This window comes from Scylla paramamosain, unplaced genomic scaffold (genome assembly GCF_035594125.1).
Source record: "Scylla paramamosain isolate STU-SP2022 unplaced genomic scaffold, ASM3559412v1 Contig47, whole genome shotgun sequence".
NCBI classification, from domain to species: Eukaryota; Metazoa; Arthropoda; class Malacostraca; order Decapoda; family Portunidae; genus Scylla; species Scylla paramamosain.
Genome location: NW_026973712.1, coordinates 95,026 through 113,447, shown reverse-complemented (window position 1 = coordinate 113,447; position 18,422 = coordinate 95,026). Strand labels below are relative to the sequence as shown.

At 45.1% G+C, this 18,422-nt stretch overlaps 2 protein-coding genes across 10 annotated transcripts in view; both read right to left on the bottom strand.

Moving 5' to 3' along the window:
- Window positions 1-18,422, bottom strand: part of LOC135098147 (uncharacterized) — an 87,871-nt gene that overhangs the window by 56,035 nt on the left and 13,414 nt on the right. The gene's annotated exons all lie outside the window — the stretch shown is intronic.
- On the bottom strand, window positions 5,133-9,921 carry LOC135098140 (uncharacterized). 3 transcript variants are annotated; one of them, XR_010266599.1, is made up of 3 exons: window positions 8,454-9,921; window positions 5,634-5,752; window positions 5,133-5,226 (listed from the first exon to the last, which is right to left on the bottom strand). XR_010266599.1 is itself a non-coding variant. In XM_064000343.1 (3 exons), exon 2 carries the CDS (start codon window positions 9,623-9,625, stop codon window positions 8,465-8,467), a length of 1,161 nt encoding a protein of 386 aa, XP_063856413.1. In that variant the 5' UTR covers window positions 9,626-9,632; window positions 9,746-9,921; the 3' UTR covers window positions 5,504-5,752; window positions 8,454-8,464. The 3 variants fall into 3 exon arrangements, 2 of the variants coding, with proteins under 2 accessions (XP_063856413.1, XP_063856412.1); XM_064000343.1 differs by lacking the exon at window positions 5,133-5,226 and having other exon boundaries at window positions 5,504-5,752; window positions 8,454-9,632; window positions 9,746-9,921; XM_064000342.1 differs by lacking the exon at window positions 5,133-5,226 and having other exon boundaries at window positions 5,504-5,752.

Genomic DNA, 18,422 nt, shown 5'->3' with positions numbered 1-18,422 from the left:
AAAATAATATCGAGAAAGGAAACACGGCCAGACTAGATTATATTACAGATTATAAATACAAAAAAAAATTTACTTGCTAGATAAATAAAGAAAACACTAATTCTTGTTGGATATTATTATTTGGTACATGTTTCTTACATTTTTTTAAGTCTTAAATTAAATACCAATGCAAACCTACGCGTGCCGGTAAGAAAAAGTGAAATTAAATAAAGTGACGAAGTTGTTATTTTGTCGACAAACAAAAGCACAGCTAGAACAGATCTTATTATATTTTATAATTTAGTATGTCTTTCTATTAATAAATTAAATATCAAAACAATGACAACTCCATCAATAAAAGGAAAATAATAATATGTTGCCGAAAAGTTTTTTTTTTTCCTCGTCTTTTCCTTTCCGTACCTCCTCCTCCTCTTCCATACTCCAAATCCCCCCTCCACCACCCCCTACTCCGCATAGGAGTCTAGGAAAACACCTGGAAACACCTGGAAAACCCTAGAAATTATGCTAAATACTGACAGGGAGAGACGGAAAATTGTTACCTTCGGCTTATCTGTGCGAGGCTCGGGGGGACTGGGCGCCAAGGATACTGTGTGTGTGTGTGTGTGTGTGTGTGTGAGGCAAAACGACAGAAATGCTGGTTGGATGGGTGATTGCTCTCAGGTCCTACTTAACTTCACATCGACGCCACGAAAGGATGAGTGGGCGGGGTATCCATCATGACGACATCTAGTCTCGCTGCCAGTGCCTGTACTCGTAAATTTTAGCAAAGTTTACATTGGCTCTATTATGAAGATACGAGACCAAATCATATTTTTGCCAGTCAGCTCGGGGTATCAAACATTCACTGCCAAAACAGCATCCTCATCCGACGCCCTGTTAAGATTTTATTTGCGAAAAAGGACAGGACACGGTACCTCAAACCTTTGGTAACATACTAAAACCCGAATTATGAGACATTTCTGCCAGAAACTCCACTACTTTCAATAGGCTTTCAATAGGCTCTACATGAAATTGAGGATTTTTTATCTTTTATTTTTTTATGATTCTCGTAACAGATTAACAAGATTTCTACATTATCAACTGGGGAATCACTCTTCAATATTCGGCTAATGACCTCTGTGACCTTTGAAAACAGTTGTGATGAGAGAGGGAAGCGTTTCAGGCCTAAGACAGGGAAAGGCCTCTTAACTCACGCCTCTCCCCTTTTATCCCTCCTCCGTGACCTCTGACATTGCTGACAGCTCCCTCGCCCCCCTCCACTCGCTTCTCCCAGCTGTAGCTCGCCCTCCTCTCCCCTCGCTGTCACTGAGCTAAGATGTGCAAGACTCCTCCCCTGATGCAATATTCCTGTGTGAACTCTTGTCATCACCACGTTCTTTAAAGGTGGAATCTCTCTCTCTCTCTCTCTCTCTCTCTCTCTCTCTCTCTCTCTCTCTCTCTCTCTCTCTCTCTCTCTCTCTCTCTCTGCACCGCGCAAGATCAAGACAAACAAGCAGGACGTGGCCGAGATGGATCCCGCGATACTCGGCTAACTCGCTTCCTTGGGCCTCGTCTTGTCCCGCTCAGCCAGGGCGACTTGCGGCGGCGCGGCTTGCAAGGACACACTGCACAGCTTCGAGCAAGACTCCCCGCTCAGTTTTATTGGTGGTGTGTTTACAGATACAGCAAGAAACATAACTATAAGCAAATACATGAGTAGTTACACGACGCGACACGAATACAGGGAAGTAAAGATGGAGGAGACGATAATAAGGTTAATCAATCAAGTAAGGTACGGTAGATGATTTGTACAGGTGAGATAAGGTGTACAGGTGAGATAAATGGGGAGTCACAAGAAAGAAGACGAGAAAAAATAGAAAATAAAAGTTATAAAGAATATGAACGGTAGCGACGGCTGCATGCTGTAACCCATCACCCTGCACCCCATCACCTGTCTGTCTATCACCCACCACCCAACACCTGTCCACCCATCATCCCATCACCTCCCTACCCATCACCCCATCAGCTCGGCAAGGGCGGCGCGTCCCTCAGTGATGAAAGACGCCCCAAGATTAACTGGCAAGACAAGATGGCAGAATAATGGTGCTGATCAAAGGCGCGGGTGGCAGGAGCGGAAAAACTGGACGGCTAATTTGCCTGCGATGTCTCAAGACCCTCCCCTGCCGTCCGTCCCCCCCTTCCCTCCCTGCCGCGCCCCCTTCCCTGCCGCTGCTGTCCTGTCCAGCTCCCTCATGAACCACACAACACTCAACACTCCACTGGCATGGAGGAAGGAAGGAAAGAACATTCTCTCTCTCTCTCTCTCTCTCTCTCTCTCTCTCTCTCTCTCTCTCTCTCTCTCTACTCAGACCTTAGATTAATACTCATTACAGAATAGCTCTGCCTTTTTTCCTCGTCTATCTTTCCCGTCCTTTTCCATTTCCACGCCCTAATTATGTATATTTTTCTTCCATTTCCACGCCTTAATTATGTATATTTTTCTTCCATTTCCACGCCTTAATTATGTATATTTTTCTTCCATTTCTACGCCTTAATTATGTATATTTTTCTTCCATGTCCACGCCTTAATTATGTATATTTTTCTTACATTTCCACGCCTTAATTATGTATATTTTTCTTCCATGTCCACGCCTTAATTATGTATATATTTTTTTTTCCCAGACGTACAGTGATACAGAAAAATATTCTTACTAAAATTGCCCGTGTCATTTTGACTCAACGAACGAAAAAATACGGAAAATATTGTTTAAGAGAGAGATGCACTGGTAGCCCTGCAGGGTGTCGGTACACCTGAGCGTCTCGAAATTTCTGCATTTGAGTCCCTCAAGATGCAAAGTAACAATACCAACACGCGTGTCTTACGAAGTCTCCATGATGAATGGCTATGGAATGCCGGAGGTTGGCTGACGTCCACTTTGCATCTGATATCTGTGATCAACGACTCAAAGATTCGAATCCCGATGTGATGCGCTACACGCCTTCGTGACGTTTCAGACGTTTCAGACAGCCAGGCTTGCCAGCTATTCCGAAATTGATAGAATCACTCTATATTTTTCTTGAATTAAGCGTTCATGAGAGTAAGAATAATTTTGTGTACTTGGTAAGTCTTGACACACACGCGCCGCCACGATCCGTGGTGCGAGGCTCCAGAACCACAGCATTCTGCACCCAGCAGGGGAGTCGTCTTCTTTTGTCGTGTGTTTGTCTTCGTGTTGGGTTGTGTTTACACTCACCATGACCTCGAACTTCCCCAGCCAGGCGTCACTCTCCTTTCGTTTATCCATCACTGCCTCAATTCTTTTTTTCTTCTTTGTTTCCATTTCAATCTTTCCTTCCCGCACGCTCCATCAACGCTCCTTTCTTTGTGCTTATCATAGTTTTTTTTTTTTTTTTAGTGGTTATATTTTTTTGTTTCCGTCGCTTCCCACGCTTCCCACGTGACTCACAAAACGTGACAGTCTATGTAATACCTACACACACACACACACACACACACACACACACAAAACTTCTATCTTCTGCTTGCCGTGAAGCACTGAAGCTACACTCGGGCACACACTGTTCTGTGTGGAAGTCAGAGACAGTGTGCGGTGAGGACAGCTTATTCTCACTGGCTGAATAGACCTCGTGACGCAACACCGAAAGGCGATTAGTCTTGATCTTGAAAGTCAGCTGGAGCGGGACATTAATTTGTTATTATTGGGAGTAAGTTTGAGGCCACTACTAATATACACTAAGAGCAATGTCTTCTCCTTCATTTCACATAAACGTGTCACGTGTAAAGTGTAGAGAAACAAACTTTCTCATCTCGCGAACACCAGCGTCAGCTTCCGTCAGCTGACACTTCAGTAAATTTGGATTGACGGTCCTTATGGCGCTAATGAAATATTTCGTCCACCATTACGACATCGAACTTTGTATTCCCTGATGGGAAAAGTTTTCACAAGGAGAGAAAACTCTCACCACTAGCCTCGCTGCCCGAGGCTGTCACTCCTTGACTTGCAGCAACACAACAACAAAGTGCCGCTTCTTTCCACTTCTGTGCCATGTAACGCCGTGTACACCTCCTGTCAAACTAATCAGTTTGTTCATCATAGATGTTTTTTTTTTCCAATTGCAGTGCCTCCTGACAATTCCTTGATGGTTGAAAAAGCAATATTCATTGAGGAGTGGGCGGAATTGTTCTCCTGCCGCAGCGGTGAAGCACTCGTTTCCTTCATGAAAAGTTATTAATGAAATCACTACATAAGTGTTCAGTATGACGAGGCCTCACCTCAGCCATCATTCACTCCTACATAAAAATGAGAAGCGCGTCAGGCATCGCCTCTCTCGATACAAGTTTGCATATTTAATCGACAAAAAATGAGTCCATGAAGAATTTCAGCCGCACATCAATCTGGCAACATTACGGATGGAAACAGATGCCAGACACTTCCACGCGCCATCTGACTCGGGAAACCGCGCTTGGAGCTCAAAATTGAGGCGCGAAAATTCTTGATTACGGGAACGATCGCCATCGCTACGGACGCACTGATGCAATCGTTCATATATGGTCACCGGAATGAAAGGGTTAAGACAGGTACAATATATATATATATATATATATATATATATATATATATATATATATATATATATATATATATATATATATATATATATATATATATATATATATATATATATATATATATATATATATATATATATAGTTAGTAAAATAAAAGTTCCTTTTTACTTGTTGCCTAAAGGCCGAGCATGACGTGTGTGTGGCTGAGAATGCAGGTCACCTGTGATTATTTTGTTGCATGTGAGGCACGACGCTGCAACCAATAGCTATTACTGCAACTATCACTGCTTTTATAAACACACACACACACACACACACACACACACACACACACGTAGATAAGTAAATAAAAAAAAAAAGATAGCACGTAGTGTAATCAACACGACTACAGTATCCCCACCCTAGAGCCCCGATCCCCAACGCCCTCACCACCCACGCCCTGTCCACCTCCACCACCACCATTCCCACCACACGCTCTCTGTGCCGCGCAGCACAACGACCTTCATCTCGTCTGCATCATTAAAATTTCGACGTCCATAATTGGGAGATTAAACGAATACTTACCAAGTATGATGTTTGATCGTAATTTCACGAACATTTAACTGCGTCACTGAGGTAGTAAACGAGATGCCCGCTTCACCAGCTCCACGTCAGTCCTTCAGAGAATAGGTTTGAGGAAGCAGCCAGAATATTCAAGTTGTAGCTACAACTGAGCTACAAGAGACTAGGGAAGGGAGGGAGGGCGTTTACTACCTCAGTGACGCAGTTAAATGTTCGTGAAATTACGATCAAACATCATACTTGGTAAGTATTCGTTTAATCTCCCAATTTCACTTCACGACTATTTAACTGACGTCACCGGTAGTCAACGAGAACTTTAGAGTGGTTCCTCAAACCTATCAAGCCACTCAAAGGCTAAAGAACAATAATGTGGAAGCATGAACAGCCTTTTATTACCCAATATTCAGTAACAAACCCAAACAAGTACAACAACAGCACGGCTTACAACAATAATGCGCGTGAAGAACTACAAGTTATGAGAGTACAGTTCTGGAAAATTCACCAGCATCAATTATGGGCTTCCTGTAGTACTTCGTGAATGTAGATTCTCTGGTCCAGCCAATAGTAGAGATAATTGTCGACAAAGGGAGCCGCAGGGCCGCCTTACTGGCTGACGCCGACCTGGTAGAATGAGGTGAAAAAATGCCAAGATTAATGCCAGCAGCTCGCATGACATCTTTCGTCCAGCGACGTAATGTGTCCCGTGAAGCCAGTTTGACTGGAGGTCTTGTTGTGAGAAAGAAACCCGTGAGCGAACCCCGCATGTTGTTTGTGCGTTCTAGATAGCTCATCGTTGAGGTGACAACACATAACCTCCTGTCTGGGGGATAGGCTACGAAAACCAATTCTGACAAGTGTGTACCTGGCCTAGAAGTTTTTAGCGGATCACCAATCCTAAAAGAGACCCGACTGTCCGAAACAGTCATGTTCCTAATGTCTAACATATGTAAAGTCTGACCGCGTTGACCAGAGAGGAGCAACATAAGGATTGTTAGCTTCCTTGATAACTGAATCAAGGACAAATCTTTATCGGGCCCAAGACCTATGATGTGATCCAAGATCAAGTGAGGATCCCAGGTCGTACCGTAGCGGGGTAAGGACGGTCTCACCTGAAAGACTGCTTTCATAAACCTTGTAGCTAAGGGATGTTGTCCTGCCGGCTGGCCATTGATACTTGCCACTGCCGAGATGGCCGACCGTAACGTATTGATGGAGCTGTAAGTCCTACCTGCACCCCTCCTAAATTCGGAAAGGAGGAAATCTAAAAGGTCAGCTGAAGATGGCTGAAAGAGATCAATTTTCCTGCCGAAGCAAAATGACAACCATTTCTTAATATGCGACCCATACTGTACTCTCGTGCTCTCCCTCCAGGAGTGCAGCAGAAATCCGGCAACTTCCGGCGAAAGGCCGCGACTTTGGTACGATTCCCTGATAATACCATCGCTGTCAAGATCAACACTTGAGACCGAGGATGTGTGAGAGTTGGATTTTGTGGCAGCACGAGAGGAAAACGGGGGAGAAGCACAGGAGGTGCCGTTAGCAAGCGGAGGGCTGTCGGGAACCATACTTGAGTCGGCCATAGAGGAAGAATCACCATCACTGTAGCTTCGTCTTCCTGGAGCTTTTGGAGGACCCTTGATATAATACTGAAAGGTGGGAAAGCATAGAAGTTCTTATTTGACCAAGTCATCGTGAAGGCATTAACATGAATGGCACAGGGATCTGGCTTCCAGGAAACATAAGCAGGTAATTGTGTATTTATGCGAGTGGCAAACAGGTCAACATCAGGTGTGTAATAGAGTTGAGAAATGCTTTGGAAAATATGAGGCAGTAACATCCATTCCGCATCCATGTTTTTCAATCGGGATAGTTTGTCTGCCTCTGTATTATGTAGGCCCTGTATATGCTGTGTTGACAAAGTAATACCCCTTGACAGAGCCCATTCAAAAATTTGTTCCACTATCACATGAAGGTAAAGTTTAGTACTGCCACAACGATCTAAACAGGTAAGTGCAGTGACACTGTCAGAACGGAGGCGAATATGAGTACCCCAATTATCCTTGCAAAGAGACTGTAGACCCATGAGAATAGCTTTTAATTCTAAACAGTTGATGTGATCCAGTTCATCATGAGCCCAGTGACCAGCAGTCCTGGCATTCCCCACCACTGCGCCCCAGCCAGTCAGGGAGGCGTCACAAAACAATTCTAGTTGGTGGGGACTGGATCGTAACGACTTTGTTTGTGAATCTATATTATTAATCCACCATTTGATTAACCCCTGAGCATGATTGTCCAAGATAACAGGTGAGTTATAATTCCCATGATGCCGTGCGAGTTCCTTGTTACGAATTATTTCCAAGTACTTATACCTGAGTGGTGCCAACTCCACGGCAGGGTCAGAGGCTACAGCCATACCAATAAAGGAGGAGAGTTCAAGTAAGGATATAACATCTTTGTTCAGTAGAAGTGAACCCTGTGCCTTAATGTGCTTCCTCCTCCTGGGTGTCAGAGTGGCAGTCATGTCTACAGAGTTTAATACCACACCAAGAAACTCAATCTCTTGGGTAGGCTCTAGGACCGATTTGTGAGGATTTACTGTGAGCCCTAAGGAGTCAAAAAGGTGTAGAGCGTAAAGCACATTAGATCCTAAAACGTCAGCAGAGTCAGCAATAAAGATGCAATCATCCAAATAGCATGACACGAAAATTCCCAACTTATGAAGATGCGAGAGGACAGGTTTTAACAATTTAGTGAAAATACGGGGTGCTGAAGTCAAACCCTGTGGAAGGCAAGTAAAGCGGAACGTAGAGTTACGCCAAGTAAATTTAAACCAATTCCTGTCCTCTGGCCTCACATAGACTGAAAAATAAGCGTCTTTGAAGTCAATAGACATGAAATGACAGTTCTGGTGGATTAAAGGTAGCACATCTTTGAGAGTATCCATCTTAAAATGTATATGGTCCACATATTCGTTAAGTTCTTTCAAATTCAGAATGACTCTAGCTGTGCCGTCTCTCTTAATGGTAGGAAAAATGTTAGAAAGAAAACCATGTCCCCCTGGTGCACATAATTCAACTATCCTCTGCTCCAAGAACTTTAGCATGGCAGAGTCCAGCGCTTTTTCATCTGAAAGTGACAAGCTAAGAGGAGCCGGAGGGCTCCCCTGTATGGGGACACGCACAAAAGCTAAAAATTTTCCATGTACCACATCATAGATCCATTTATCCGAGGAAAGAAGGTTCCACTGTAACCTGGCATCAAAGATTTTTCCCCCATGAAAATTATCCGGAGTATTAATCAAGTCCATTAACAAGGGACTTACCAAAGGTACTTTCACTGGTGAGCTCTGTGTCTCGGCATCCCCTTCCCCTGGGGAGGCCTCTGGCCTAAAAAAGACCTTGTTTGGTGACGTGGTCTCGGCTGCTGAGAGTGAGGGCGTGAGGGTAACTGGCGAGGTGAAGCAAATCGTTTTCCAGGAGCTTTGTAAGGGCGGAAGGTGGGCCGCCCAAGTTTCCTGGATTTGTGAATTTCCTCACACTTCTTAATCACATCGAACGGGAATAAATCATCCTTGCCGACCTCACACTCCCAATTGCAGAGCTCTGCCAAGGCAGAATCATTCACATGAGTTCGAGCAACCTCTTTCCGAAGCTGATTGATGTAGTTAACAGCGGAAGTCAGTAGCCTCAGGCTGTTATTAAGACCATCAAGGTAGTAGTTTACAGGCTTGTCTTTCTTATCACCAATATCACTGATGCAACAGGCAATGGGGACCAACGCCTTGGTCAACAGTTTATTAGTAAGTGACAGCCGAGTGTCAACTAGCTTTCCACCGACGCTCATTGCCTTTGTGATGGCAGAATTAGTCGCTGGGACCTTTAAATTGGGTACATTACTCGGGAGTTTGATCTTATCACATGTAAGCTTCACACCGTCAGAAGAGGGCCGACGTCTCAGACTGGCATTAAGAATGCCAGCCAGGCGGTCAGATAAGGGGTCACCTGTCTCTTCCTCACCCCGGAAGTGGCCAGCAAACTCATCGAGAGCTTTCTGGAAATCCGCATCAACCACCGAATCACCGGTTGACTGTGTAGCGGGGGCAGTAAGCAGATCGAGGTCGTCAAGGGGATCAGCTTCGGGCAGACACCGAGGCGCTTCAGCTGCCTCATCATCAGAATGGGGGAAGGTGAAGTTTGTCTCCACCGACACTGGAGGGACTGCCGGCTGGTCTAATCTTTCAATTAGAGCACCCAAAAGGGTAGAAAGCTTGTCCAAAGTTACTTCACTCGAAGGAGGCACCGCTGTATCGCCGATGTGGCTCGGGCCCGCAGCTGACTGCGGACAGGCGGGAGGTGGTTGAGTACTGGAACTATCCCGGGAGGCCTTCCTCCGCTTGCCATCGCCTTCTAGAAGGTCCTTCTCACGTCGCTTCCCTCCCGAAGCAGGTGAGGGGGGACGCCGAGGCGTTCCTGAGCCCTTTTCCCGTTCCGACATCTCACGTCTAGAAAGAACGGAAAACGGGAAGGAAACACAAGAGCCAACATATACGTCCTTAGATCATATATGTGGAATCACCATACAGCTAACACCCTGCTGTAGCGGGTGAAGGCTTACCAGGCTGACTCCTAAGAGAAAGCCGGTGAACAGAAGCCAGGTGGTCGACGAGCGGAACAGCAGACAGCGTTGAGGTGTGGACTGTGTGGAGACTAGCAGCGAACTGACGTGGAGCTGGTGAAGCGGGCATCTCGTTGACTACCGGTGACGTCAGTTAAATAGTCGTGAAGTGAAATTTGGCAGCGCGCCTCACACACAAGTCTCCAATGGGGCCGTGTTTTCGCTTCGCTGGTGCACACACTTCCCACGCCCTGCCTCCCTGCCTCCCTGCCGGTGTCCCTGATCACGCCACCGCCAGCCGCCTTGCAAGCGAGCAGCCTGGGATCACACCAGGGACCCCTCTCCCTTCCCTCTTCCTTTCCCGCGTTCACATCACTGTGGTGGAGCCTCTGATGAAATTTATAGGGAATCTCAGAGGCTTATTGCTTGCTGCATGCGCGGCGCCTGAAGCAGTGATGCATTGAGTGCCAGGAAATGCATATTGAGCCGAGCTATGCCATTATATTCAGCCGACCATTGGGTTTATTGAAAAGTTGTTATTGCCGCGGTTGTGTCCCGTTCTGGTAAGGGGAGGGAGGGAGGGAGGAAGGGAAGGAGGGTTGGGGGAGGGACACTGGTGGGCAAAGGTAACGAAGGCAGGGAGGGCCAGAAGATCCATGTGACTCTAGCGTGCTCACCAATACACCACCAGACAACTGTTATTATGATCAAAATATTCAGCTTACATCACAAAAATTCACCCAGCACGAACCGGGGCCATCGTTATTAACAACACTGAACCCTTTCTTCCCTGGAGAGAAGTGCGGGTGAGGCTCATTCCCGCTCCCCCGGTAGTGAAGTCTGCGCCAGGCAAAACACTGCCTCGAGATGAAAGAAGCTTCGCCTCTCTGTCCCGGGAATCAAACACGGGTCTTTTGTCTTGACCGAGCCGAGGGTGCACTGCTCTGAGACAGAGAAGCAGCGAGGCTGTACGAGCGTTAGTGAGAGAGAGAGAGAGAGAGAGAGAGAGAGAGCACAATTTGTCGCGCTTCACTTCATATCTAACATGTCGAGTTCAAATACTCTACTGGATGAGCATACAGAGAATTAGTATTTTTCACAACTCTCTTTCATAATTTAATGGAAACAATGATAAACATATTGTGTGTGTGTGTGTGTGTGTGTGTGTGTGTGTGTGTGTGTGGTTCAGTCACGTACATGTCTCTCCATACACGTCCGGTCCAGAGGCGCCAATTATCGTTCGCTGTACTGTGGACATGTTAGGAGGGCTCGTAGCGTGAATGGAATGTGAACTTTTACAGAACCCCTCACTGGAATCATGCACAATCGCATATTATACAATATTTGTACTGTTTTTTTTTCTTTTTTCTATTCCTACTATACTCTCATACATCCATTCTTATCATTACCGTGTGACCTTTGGCTGAATACATACATTCATTCTTACATACATACATACATTTCCTTTCTGACCGTTCTATTGCTGCTGTGGTAGACGGTCACTGTTCTTCTCCTAAATCTATTAACAGTGGTGTTCCTCAGGGTTCTGTCCTGTCACCCACTCTCTTCTTATTATTCATTAATGATCTTCTAAACCAAACTTCTTGTCCTATCCACTCCTATGCTGATGATACCACCCTGCACTTTTCCACGTCTTTTCATAGACGTCCAACCCTTCAGGAGGTAAACATATCACGCAGGGAAGCCACAGAACGCCTGACTTCTGATCTTTCTAAAATTTCTGATTGGGGCAGAGCAAACTTGGTATTGTTCAATGCCTCAAAAACTCAATTCCTCCATCTATCAACTCGACACAATCTTCCAGACAACTATCCCCTCTTCTTCAATGACACTCAACTGTCCCCCTCTTCTACACTGAATATCCTCGGTCTGTCCTTTACTTATAATCTGAACTGGAAACTTCACATCTCTTCTCTAGCTAAAACAGCTTCTATGAAGTTAGGTGTTCTGAGACGTCTCCGCCAGTTTTTCTCACCCCCCCAGCTGCTAACTCTGTACAAGGGCCTTATCCGTCCATGTATGGAGTATGCTTCACATGTCTGGGGGGGTTCCACTCATACTGCTGTTCTAGACAGGGTGGAATCAAAAGCTTTTCGTCTCATCAACTCCTCTCCTCTAACTGACTGTCTTCAGCCCCTCTCTCACCGCCGCAATGTTGCATATCTAGCTGTCTTCTACCGCTATTTTCATGCCAACTGCTCTTCTGATCTTGCTAACTGCATGCCTCCCCTCCTCCCGCGGCCTCGCTGCACAAGACTTTCTTCTTTCTCTCACTCCTATTCTGTCCACCTCTCTAACGCAAGAGTTAACCAGTATTCTCAATCATTCATCCCTTTCTCTGGTAAACTCTGGAACTCCTTGCCTGCTTCTGTATTTCCACCTTCCTATGACTTGAATTCCTTCAAGAGGGAGGTTTCAAGACACTTATCCACCAATTTTTGACCACTGCTTTGACCCTTTTAAGGGACTGGCATTTCAGTGGGCATTTTTTTTTATTAGATTTTTGTTGCCCTTGGCCAGTATCCTTCCTACATAAAAAAAAAAAAAAAAATACATACATAGATGCCATTATTACTGAAAGATAAGAGGCATACATGTTTTTTGTGTGACACATAGTATTGGTATCATTAAGCTAAAACACAGTGACTATCATTCCCTTTTTTCTCTCTCTTTTTGTTGACATGATGTCGGTGAGTCAGTTTAGCAGCTCAGACACCAAGTTATGAACACACATTTGTGTTGTTGCCTTGTCGTTAGTGTGGCGTGACCCCGTGACTTGCTGCTCTGTGTAATGGCGTGGTAGAAAATGTGCTACAAAATGTACCAAGGAATTCCGAGCATTTCTTTTCACATTAGCGGCATTGTCAAGGAACGTTTGCTTGGCGTCTTGGTGATGGTGGTGGTGGTAGTGGTGGTGTTCTTGTAATGTACTGTGCAAGGGATTGCTAGTTTATGATAATGTTGCTGATGTTATTTTTGTATATCATTGCCGTTGTTGTCGGTGGTGATGGTGGCGGCAATAGTAGTAACCAGAAGTGATGGTGTAGCTACTCATCCCGTCACACCAGGAATCAACACGGAAACACCGCACCGCACGTCACCACACCACATAGCACTACACTCGACTGGCACCCTACACCACCACAACCACCAGACAGCTCTACCCAGCCAGCCGTGCGCTTTATCATATATACGCGCACGTACCTGTCCTTTCTCCGCTGCACCACTTCACTGCTTTAATCGATAATGTTACACGAATGAAGGGTTTCTATTAGAATTACTGGATCATCACTAGGGAGCACAGCCAAGACCTTCAGTATCACACACTTCATCTTCTTAATAGCTCTGGGATTATTAGAAATGTACCGAGCAGCTGCGATTGTGAAGCTGTTAATACGTAACATCAGAAGGCATCAAAGAGGAGTGAGAGAGAGAGAGAGAGAGAGAGAGAGAGAGAGAGAGAGAGAGAGAGAGAGAGAGAGAGAGAGAGAGAGAGAGAGAGAGAGAGAGAGAGAGCTGGTAACATTAGGAAACAAACTCAAGTCTCACACTGAAATAAGCTTACATTAAACAAAGCATATGGTATTGTTATCTTGACGCATCACGAACAAACGAGACAACGGAACAGAACGGAAAGAAAAGAGTGGGGGAAGTAAAGAAGAACACTATATAGAGAGGGAAATATGGGGTGAAGGACAGCAATACATTGAAAGTGAGTGGGCTTTACCACACTGCTACATTAATTTAACTCAATTTTTTCCTAACGAGACAACTGTTATTCCATCTCAGTTTTTTTCTTTTTTGGGTGTGAGAAGAGTTCAATATTCCCTTGAAGCACCTCACCATTTTTTTTTTCATTTCAACATAATCTTATCTCTTTCTTTCACATGTTGTTGTTGTTTTTTTAGTCACATAAACCTTTTCGCGACGGTTTTATTGAACATAAATAAAACTGCAAGCACTAGAGAGTTTGACTGATTTGATCCCACTTGCTGCTTTCATTGCTGTCTTTCCACATTATATTTCAAACCTGTACCAGACCATTTTCCCGTAAGCCAGAGGGTACGCCGTGGCAACCGAAGCGTCAGTACGGCAGGTGAGCAGCTCAGACCCAGATCAGACACACAGGTTTCACTCCTGCAGCCTTCACAGCCCGAGGCGCATCAAGACGACGCCACCACTACAGCCAAGGGCGGCAAGGCGCACTGCACCAGACCTGCGTGCCTCGTGACAGTCGTGCGGACGGGAAGTTTTGCCAATTCGCAGAGCAAGCCGCCTAACGCTGTTCACTGCCGAGAACAAAAACCCTGCAGCTGCATTTTACTAGTGCGATAACAACCCCTTGAAGTTATTCAGAGTGGGAAAGGTCTCATCACTGCGCCAGACGCAACATGCTGTGTGTCATGTGCAGCGTGTCAAGGTGTGTAGGGCGTCATGGTAAGCAGCGTGTCGGCGCGGTGTGTCAGTGGACTGATTACTTGACGGTCACGCGCGGGACTGGAAAGTGTAGACCCAACGCTCGCTTTCCACGCCATAATGTTTGCTGGGGCTTGACGGACAGTGCTGGGAGCTTCACTGCAGCAGCTTTCACACTTGTTTATAACATTCACACACAACTGCACGACCGGCTCTGTGGAGATGGTGGAGCGACCTTTCACTCACTTGCTCACGATTGCTTTGGTTCAGTTTTTAAATAACTGTAGTCTCCCCCTATAACTACAAATATACGATACATTACACTGCTCACTATCGAAGCATTTGTTCCTGGGTGGCCGCAACGCGTGGGGCAGGTTGTCGTACCTCACAGTAAACGTAGATAGGTAGATTTATTGATACACCGATTGATTTTTTTACAGCGGTTGGGTCATGTATTGCAAAGTAATACCACAGGCCACGAAATACGGATTTAATTTCAAGGACGCACACACACGAACTCAAGAACAAACGTGGTAAAGTTCAAGAAGAAAAAAAATCTTCGAAAATCTGTGTAAAACATTTGGACTCGTCAGCACGCTGCCACCCTGCCAGCACGGAGGCACAGCTGAGGCAAGACGCCACTTACTGAGAAGAGTAAATTGGTAAGAAAATGTCAGACGAAGTTAATATTAAAACAACCTGACATCGCTAAATAGTGGTGATGGCATGCTTGATTTGGAGACGACACTCCGGCCAAGCGAAGAAAATGTTGGTAATTGTGACAGAAACCACCATCGCCACCAGCACCACACAGCAAAGACAAACTGAACCACAGGAAGAATGCGACCATTAGCATAACGAAGGTAACCTAATCACACAAGATCAAAATACTGTGCCGACACTCAGCAGATATTATGTCCCAATACAACAAAGTCCATCCAGCGAGCATCGGCGAAAATAACTTCAGCTTAGACATTCAACAGTCAACCGGTCCAACAGAAGAGCAAAGCATAATGGACTTAGACATTAAATAATCATTCAGTGCTCCCAAAAGAACACCGTCAACTTGTGACTGAAGAGCTGAGTGTCACATGCATCACACGCCTAGATAAAGCCCACTTCAGCGAGGAGTGGCTAATGACTCGTCATGAAAGGCCGTGTGTCTCAGAGCTTCCTTATTAACACTGACTTATAATAAATGTTTGAGCAGCTACTGGTTAACACAATGTACATATGAAGCTACGGCTATCCACACAAACACACACACACACACTCATTTCTCTCTCTCTCTCTCTCTCTCTCTCTCTCTCTCTCTCTCTCTCTCTCTCTCTCTCTCTCTCTCTCTCTCTCTCTCTCTCTCTCTCTCTCTCTCTCTCTCTCTCTCTCTCTCTCTCTCTCTCTCCTCTCTCTCTCTCTCTCTCTCTCTCTCTCTCTCAACATCTTCGTTCTTTTCTTCCCTCCCCTGCCTGGTCTAATCAGCTGGCCGCCTCCCACTCATCACACTTTCTCCAGCCACCACTCACGCCGCCAAGGCATCGACCGCCCACCTTGATTAGTGTAATTAAACTCTTGTGGCCCACCCTGCCCTGCACGTCCCTCACTACCTTAATGAATAATTCTACCAGGTTTTTTTTTTTTATTCCACTCGCATACCTCCAATCTATCCTAGACCCCTCACCTCACCTACCACCTACAGCAGCCAACCATTCGCCTATCCACCCACCGCCAGCCACCCGCCAGCGGGGAAATCAATGTTCCACTAATGACATGGAAACAGAATATATACATTGTGTGTGTGTGTGTGTGAAAGAGAACGCGAAGTGGTAATGGTAGTTTTGTTGGTGGTTATAATGGTGGTGGTTATGATGATGATGGTGATAATGGTGGTATTAATGATGGTGATGAAGATGAGAGAGAAAGAAACAAAGAGAATGAAACAGAATCGATTGACTAATGTAACAATGCTATCTACGAGTATTCACCTTTATTAATTCTCTCTCTCTCTCTCTCTCTCTCTCTTTCTCTCTCTCTCTCTCTCTCTCTCTCTCCTCTCTCTCTCTCTCTCTCTCTCTCTCTCTCTCTCTCTCTCTCTCATATGAGGGAGCGTATAGCAGGCAGAGTATCATATTGGCTTTGCAATGGTGATGAAAATGATGATGAGGAAAATATTAGAAGAAGAAGAAGAAGAAGAAGAAGAAGAAGAAGAAGACGAAGAAAAGGAAAAAAGGGGGAAGGAGGAGGATGAAAAAAAAAAGAAAGGAGGAGAAGAAGGAGGAGGCGGAAGAGCAAAAGAGTATAATATAAATTCATATTCTTTAGTATTATTATCATCATTTTCCCTCCTGGTTCACATAAACTGACTGCTGAAATACCCGAACTTGTAAAGACACCAGACCAGAAAAAAATTTCTTAGGGATTCAGTGGCCGTGGCAGAGTAATTGTAAACTGTGAACTGCTTTTCCCTATTGGACAAAACAGTATAACAGGGAAACAAAGTAAATTCATTATATATGACGATAACTGCATATAATGATAATCGATGCTGATTACTGATACGCCTGCTTTAAATCATGAAAGCCTCGTTTCCAACTCAATCAACTGTAAAACATTAGCCACAGTAATTCTATGACAGCATACCAAACTCATTTGCTGACACAATTTGTGAGAACTGTTTAACGCATCCCCTTACTGAGAAAAATGTTAAATATAACTAAACTGTAAAATGTAATAGCAGGAAAAGTAGTAGTAGCTGTAGCAATAGTAGTAGTAGTAGTAGGAGGAGGAGGAGGAGGAGGAGGAGGAGGAGGTGGTGGTGGTCGTGGCGGCGGTGGTGATGAAGGAGGCCAAAATCACAAAATGATATATTAGACGTACAGTTTCATATATAATACTCGCGGCGCATCAAAGTTTTGAGTAACTCGGCAGCGCTGAGTCCGAGGAGCGCGGAAAGGCTTTTGATTGTGTGACAGTGCTGCGTGACAGACCAAAGTTTTAAGTGTAAAAATGAAGGCTGTGTGAGACCAGAGAGAGAGAGAGAGAGAGAGAGAGAGAGAGAGAGAGAGAGTAGCACTGGCACTATATCTCAGAAAATGACATTTTATTCTCTCGGCGAACACACACTGAATTATTTCTTAATTTATTCTCTCTCTCTCTCTCTCTCTCTCTCTCTCTCTCTCTCTCTCTCTCTCTCTCTCTCTCTCTCTCTCTCTCTCTCTTCTCATATTCCTCTATTTATCATTTGTCCAACTCTCAATTTCGTCATTTCCTCTAATTCGTCATTCGTTTTATGCCTGATATTCCCCTTCATTTCCTGTTATTCCCTCCCGCCTGCTCCTCTGCCACCGTCGTGCTAGAGTCGAGCAACAAACTCAAGCCCACTGAGCGGAGAGACGAGGAAAATAGGAAATAAAAGTTGACCTTCCCCTTATGCGACATTAATACTTCAGTTCAGCGTCATTACCCTTCTCCCTTATACTGATGGTGGTGGTGGTGGTGGTGGTGGTGGTGGTGGTGGTGGTCTGTTCATTCATTGTGGTATATGTCCATTACATGTGTGTGTGTGTGTGTGTGTGTGTGTGTGTGTGTGTGTGTGTGTGTGGTAAAAAATATAGAGGTAGTTGATTTAGCTTGTTATTTGTTCATTTCCTGTTTCTATGGCCTCTCTCTCTCTCTCTCTCTCTCTCTCTCTCTCTCTCTCTCTCTCTCTCTCTCTCTCTCTCTCTCTCGTCCTCGGTCTATTTCCCTCCCTAGTTACAACTACAATTTTTTTTTTTTTATGTATACTGCAACACTGAACAACGATGTAACGATGAGAGAGAGAGAGAGAGAGAGAGAGAGAGAGAGAGAGAGAGAGAGAGAGAGAGAGAGAGAGAGAGAGAGAGAGAGAGAGCAGGAGAGTGGAAGGGCAGCCAGTTTTGTGATTTCCTTTATTTTTTTTTCTATTTCCTACACTTTTCCCACTGTCATAAAACTAAACTTGCGGAAACACACACACACACACACACACACACACTGAATATAACCAGCCTTCTCTCCCTCCCTCCCTCAAGCGATAAGTGGCAAACGAGCTAACTGTCCAATACATGGCTAGATAAGACAAATCCGTGTTCAGCAACTATTTTCTATGTAATCCATGAAGTGAGAGATGGATGTGAGGCTGCTGGGTTGGTCTGCATGGAAATATTGAGCACAGCGTACGAGAGGTTATGGAATGGTGTGTGTGTGTGTGTGTGTGTGTGTG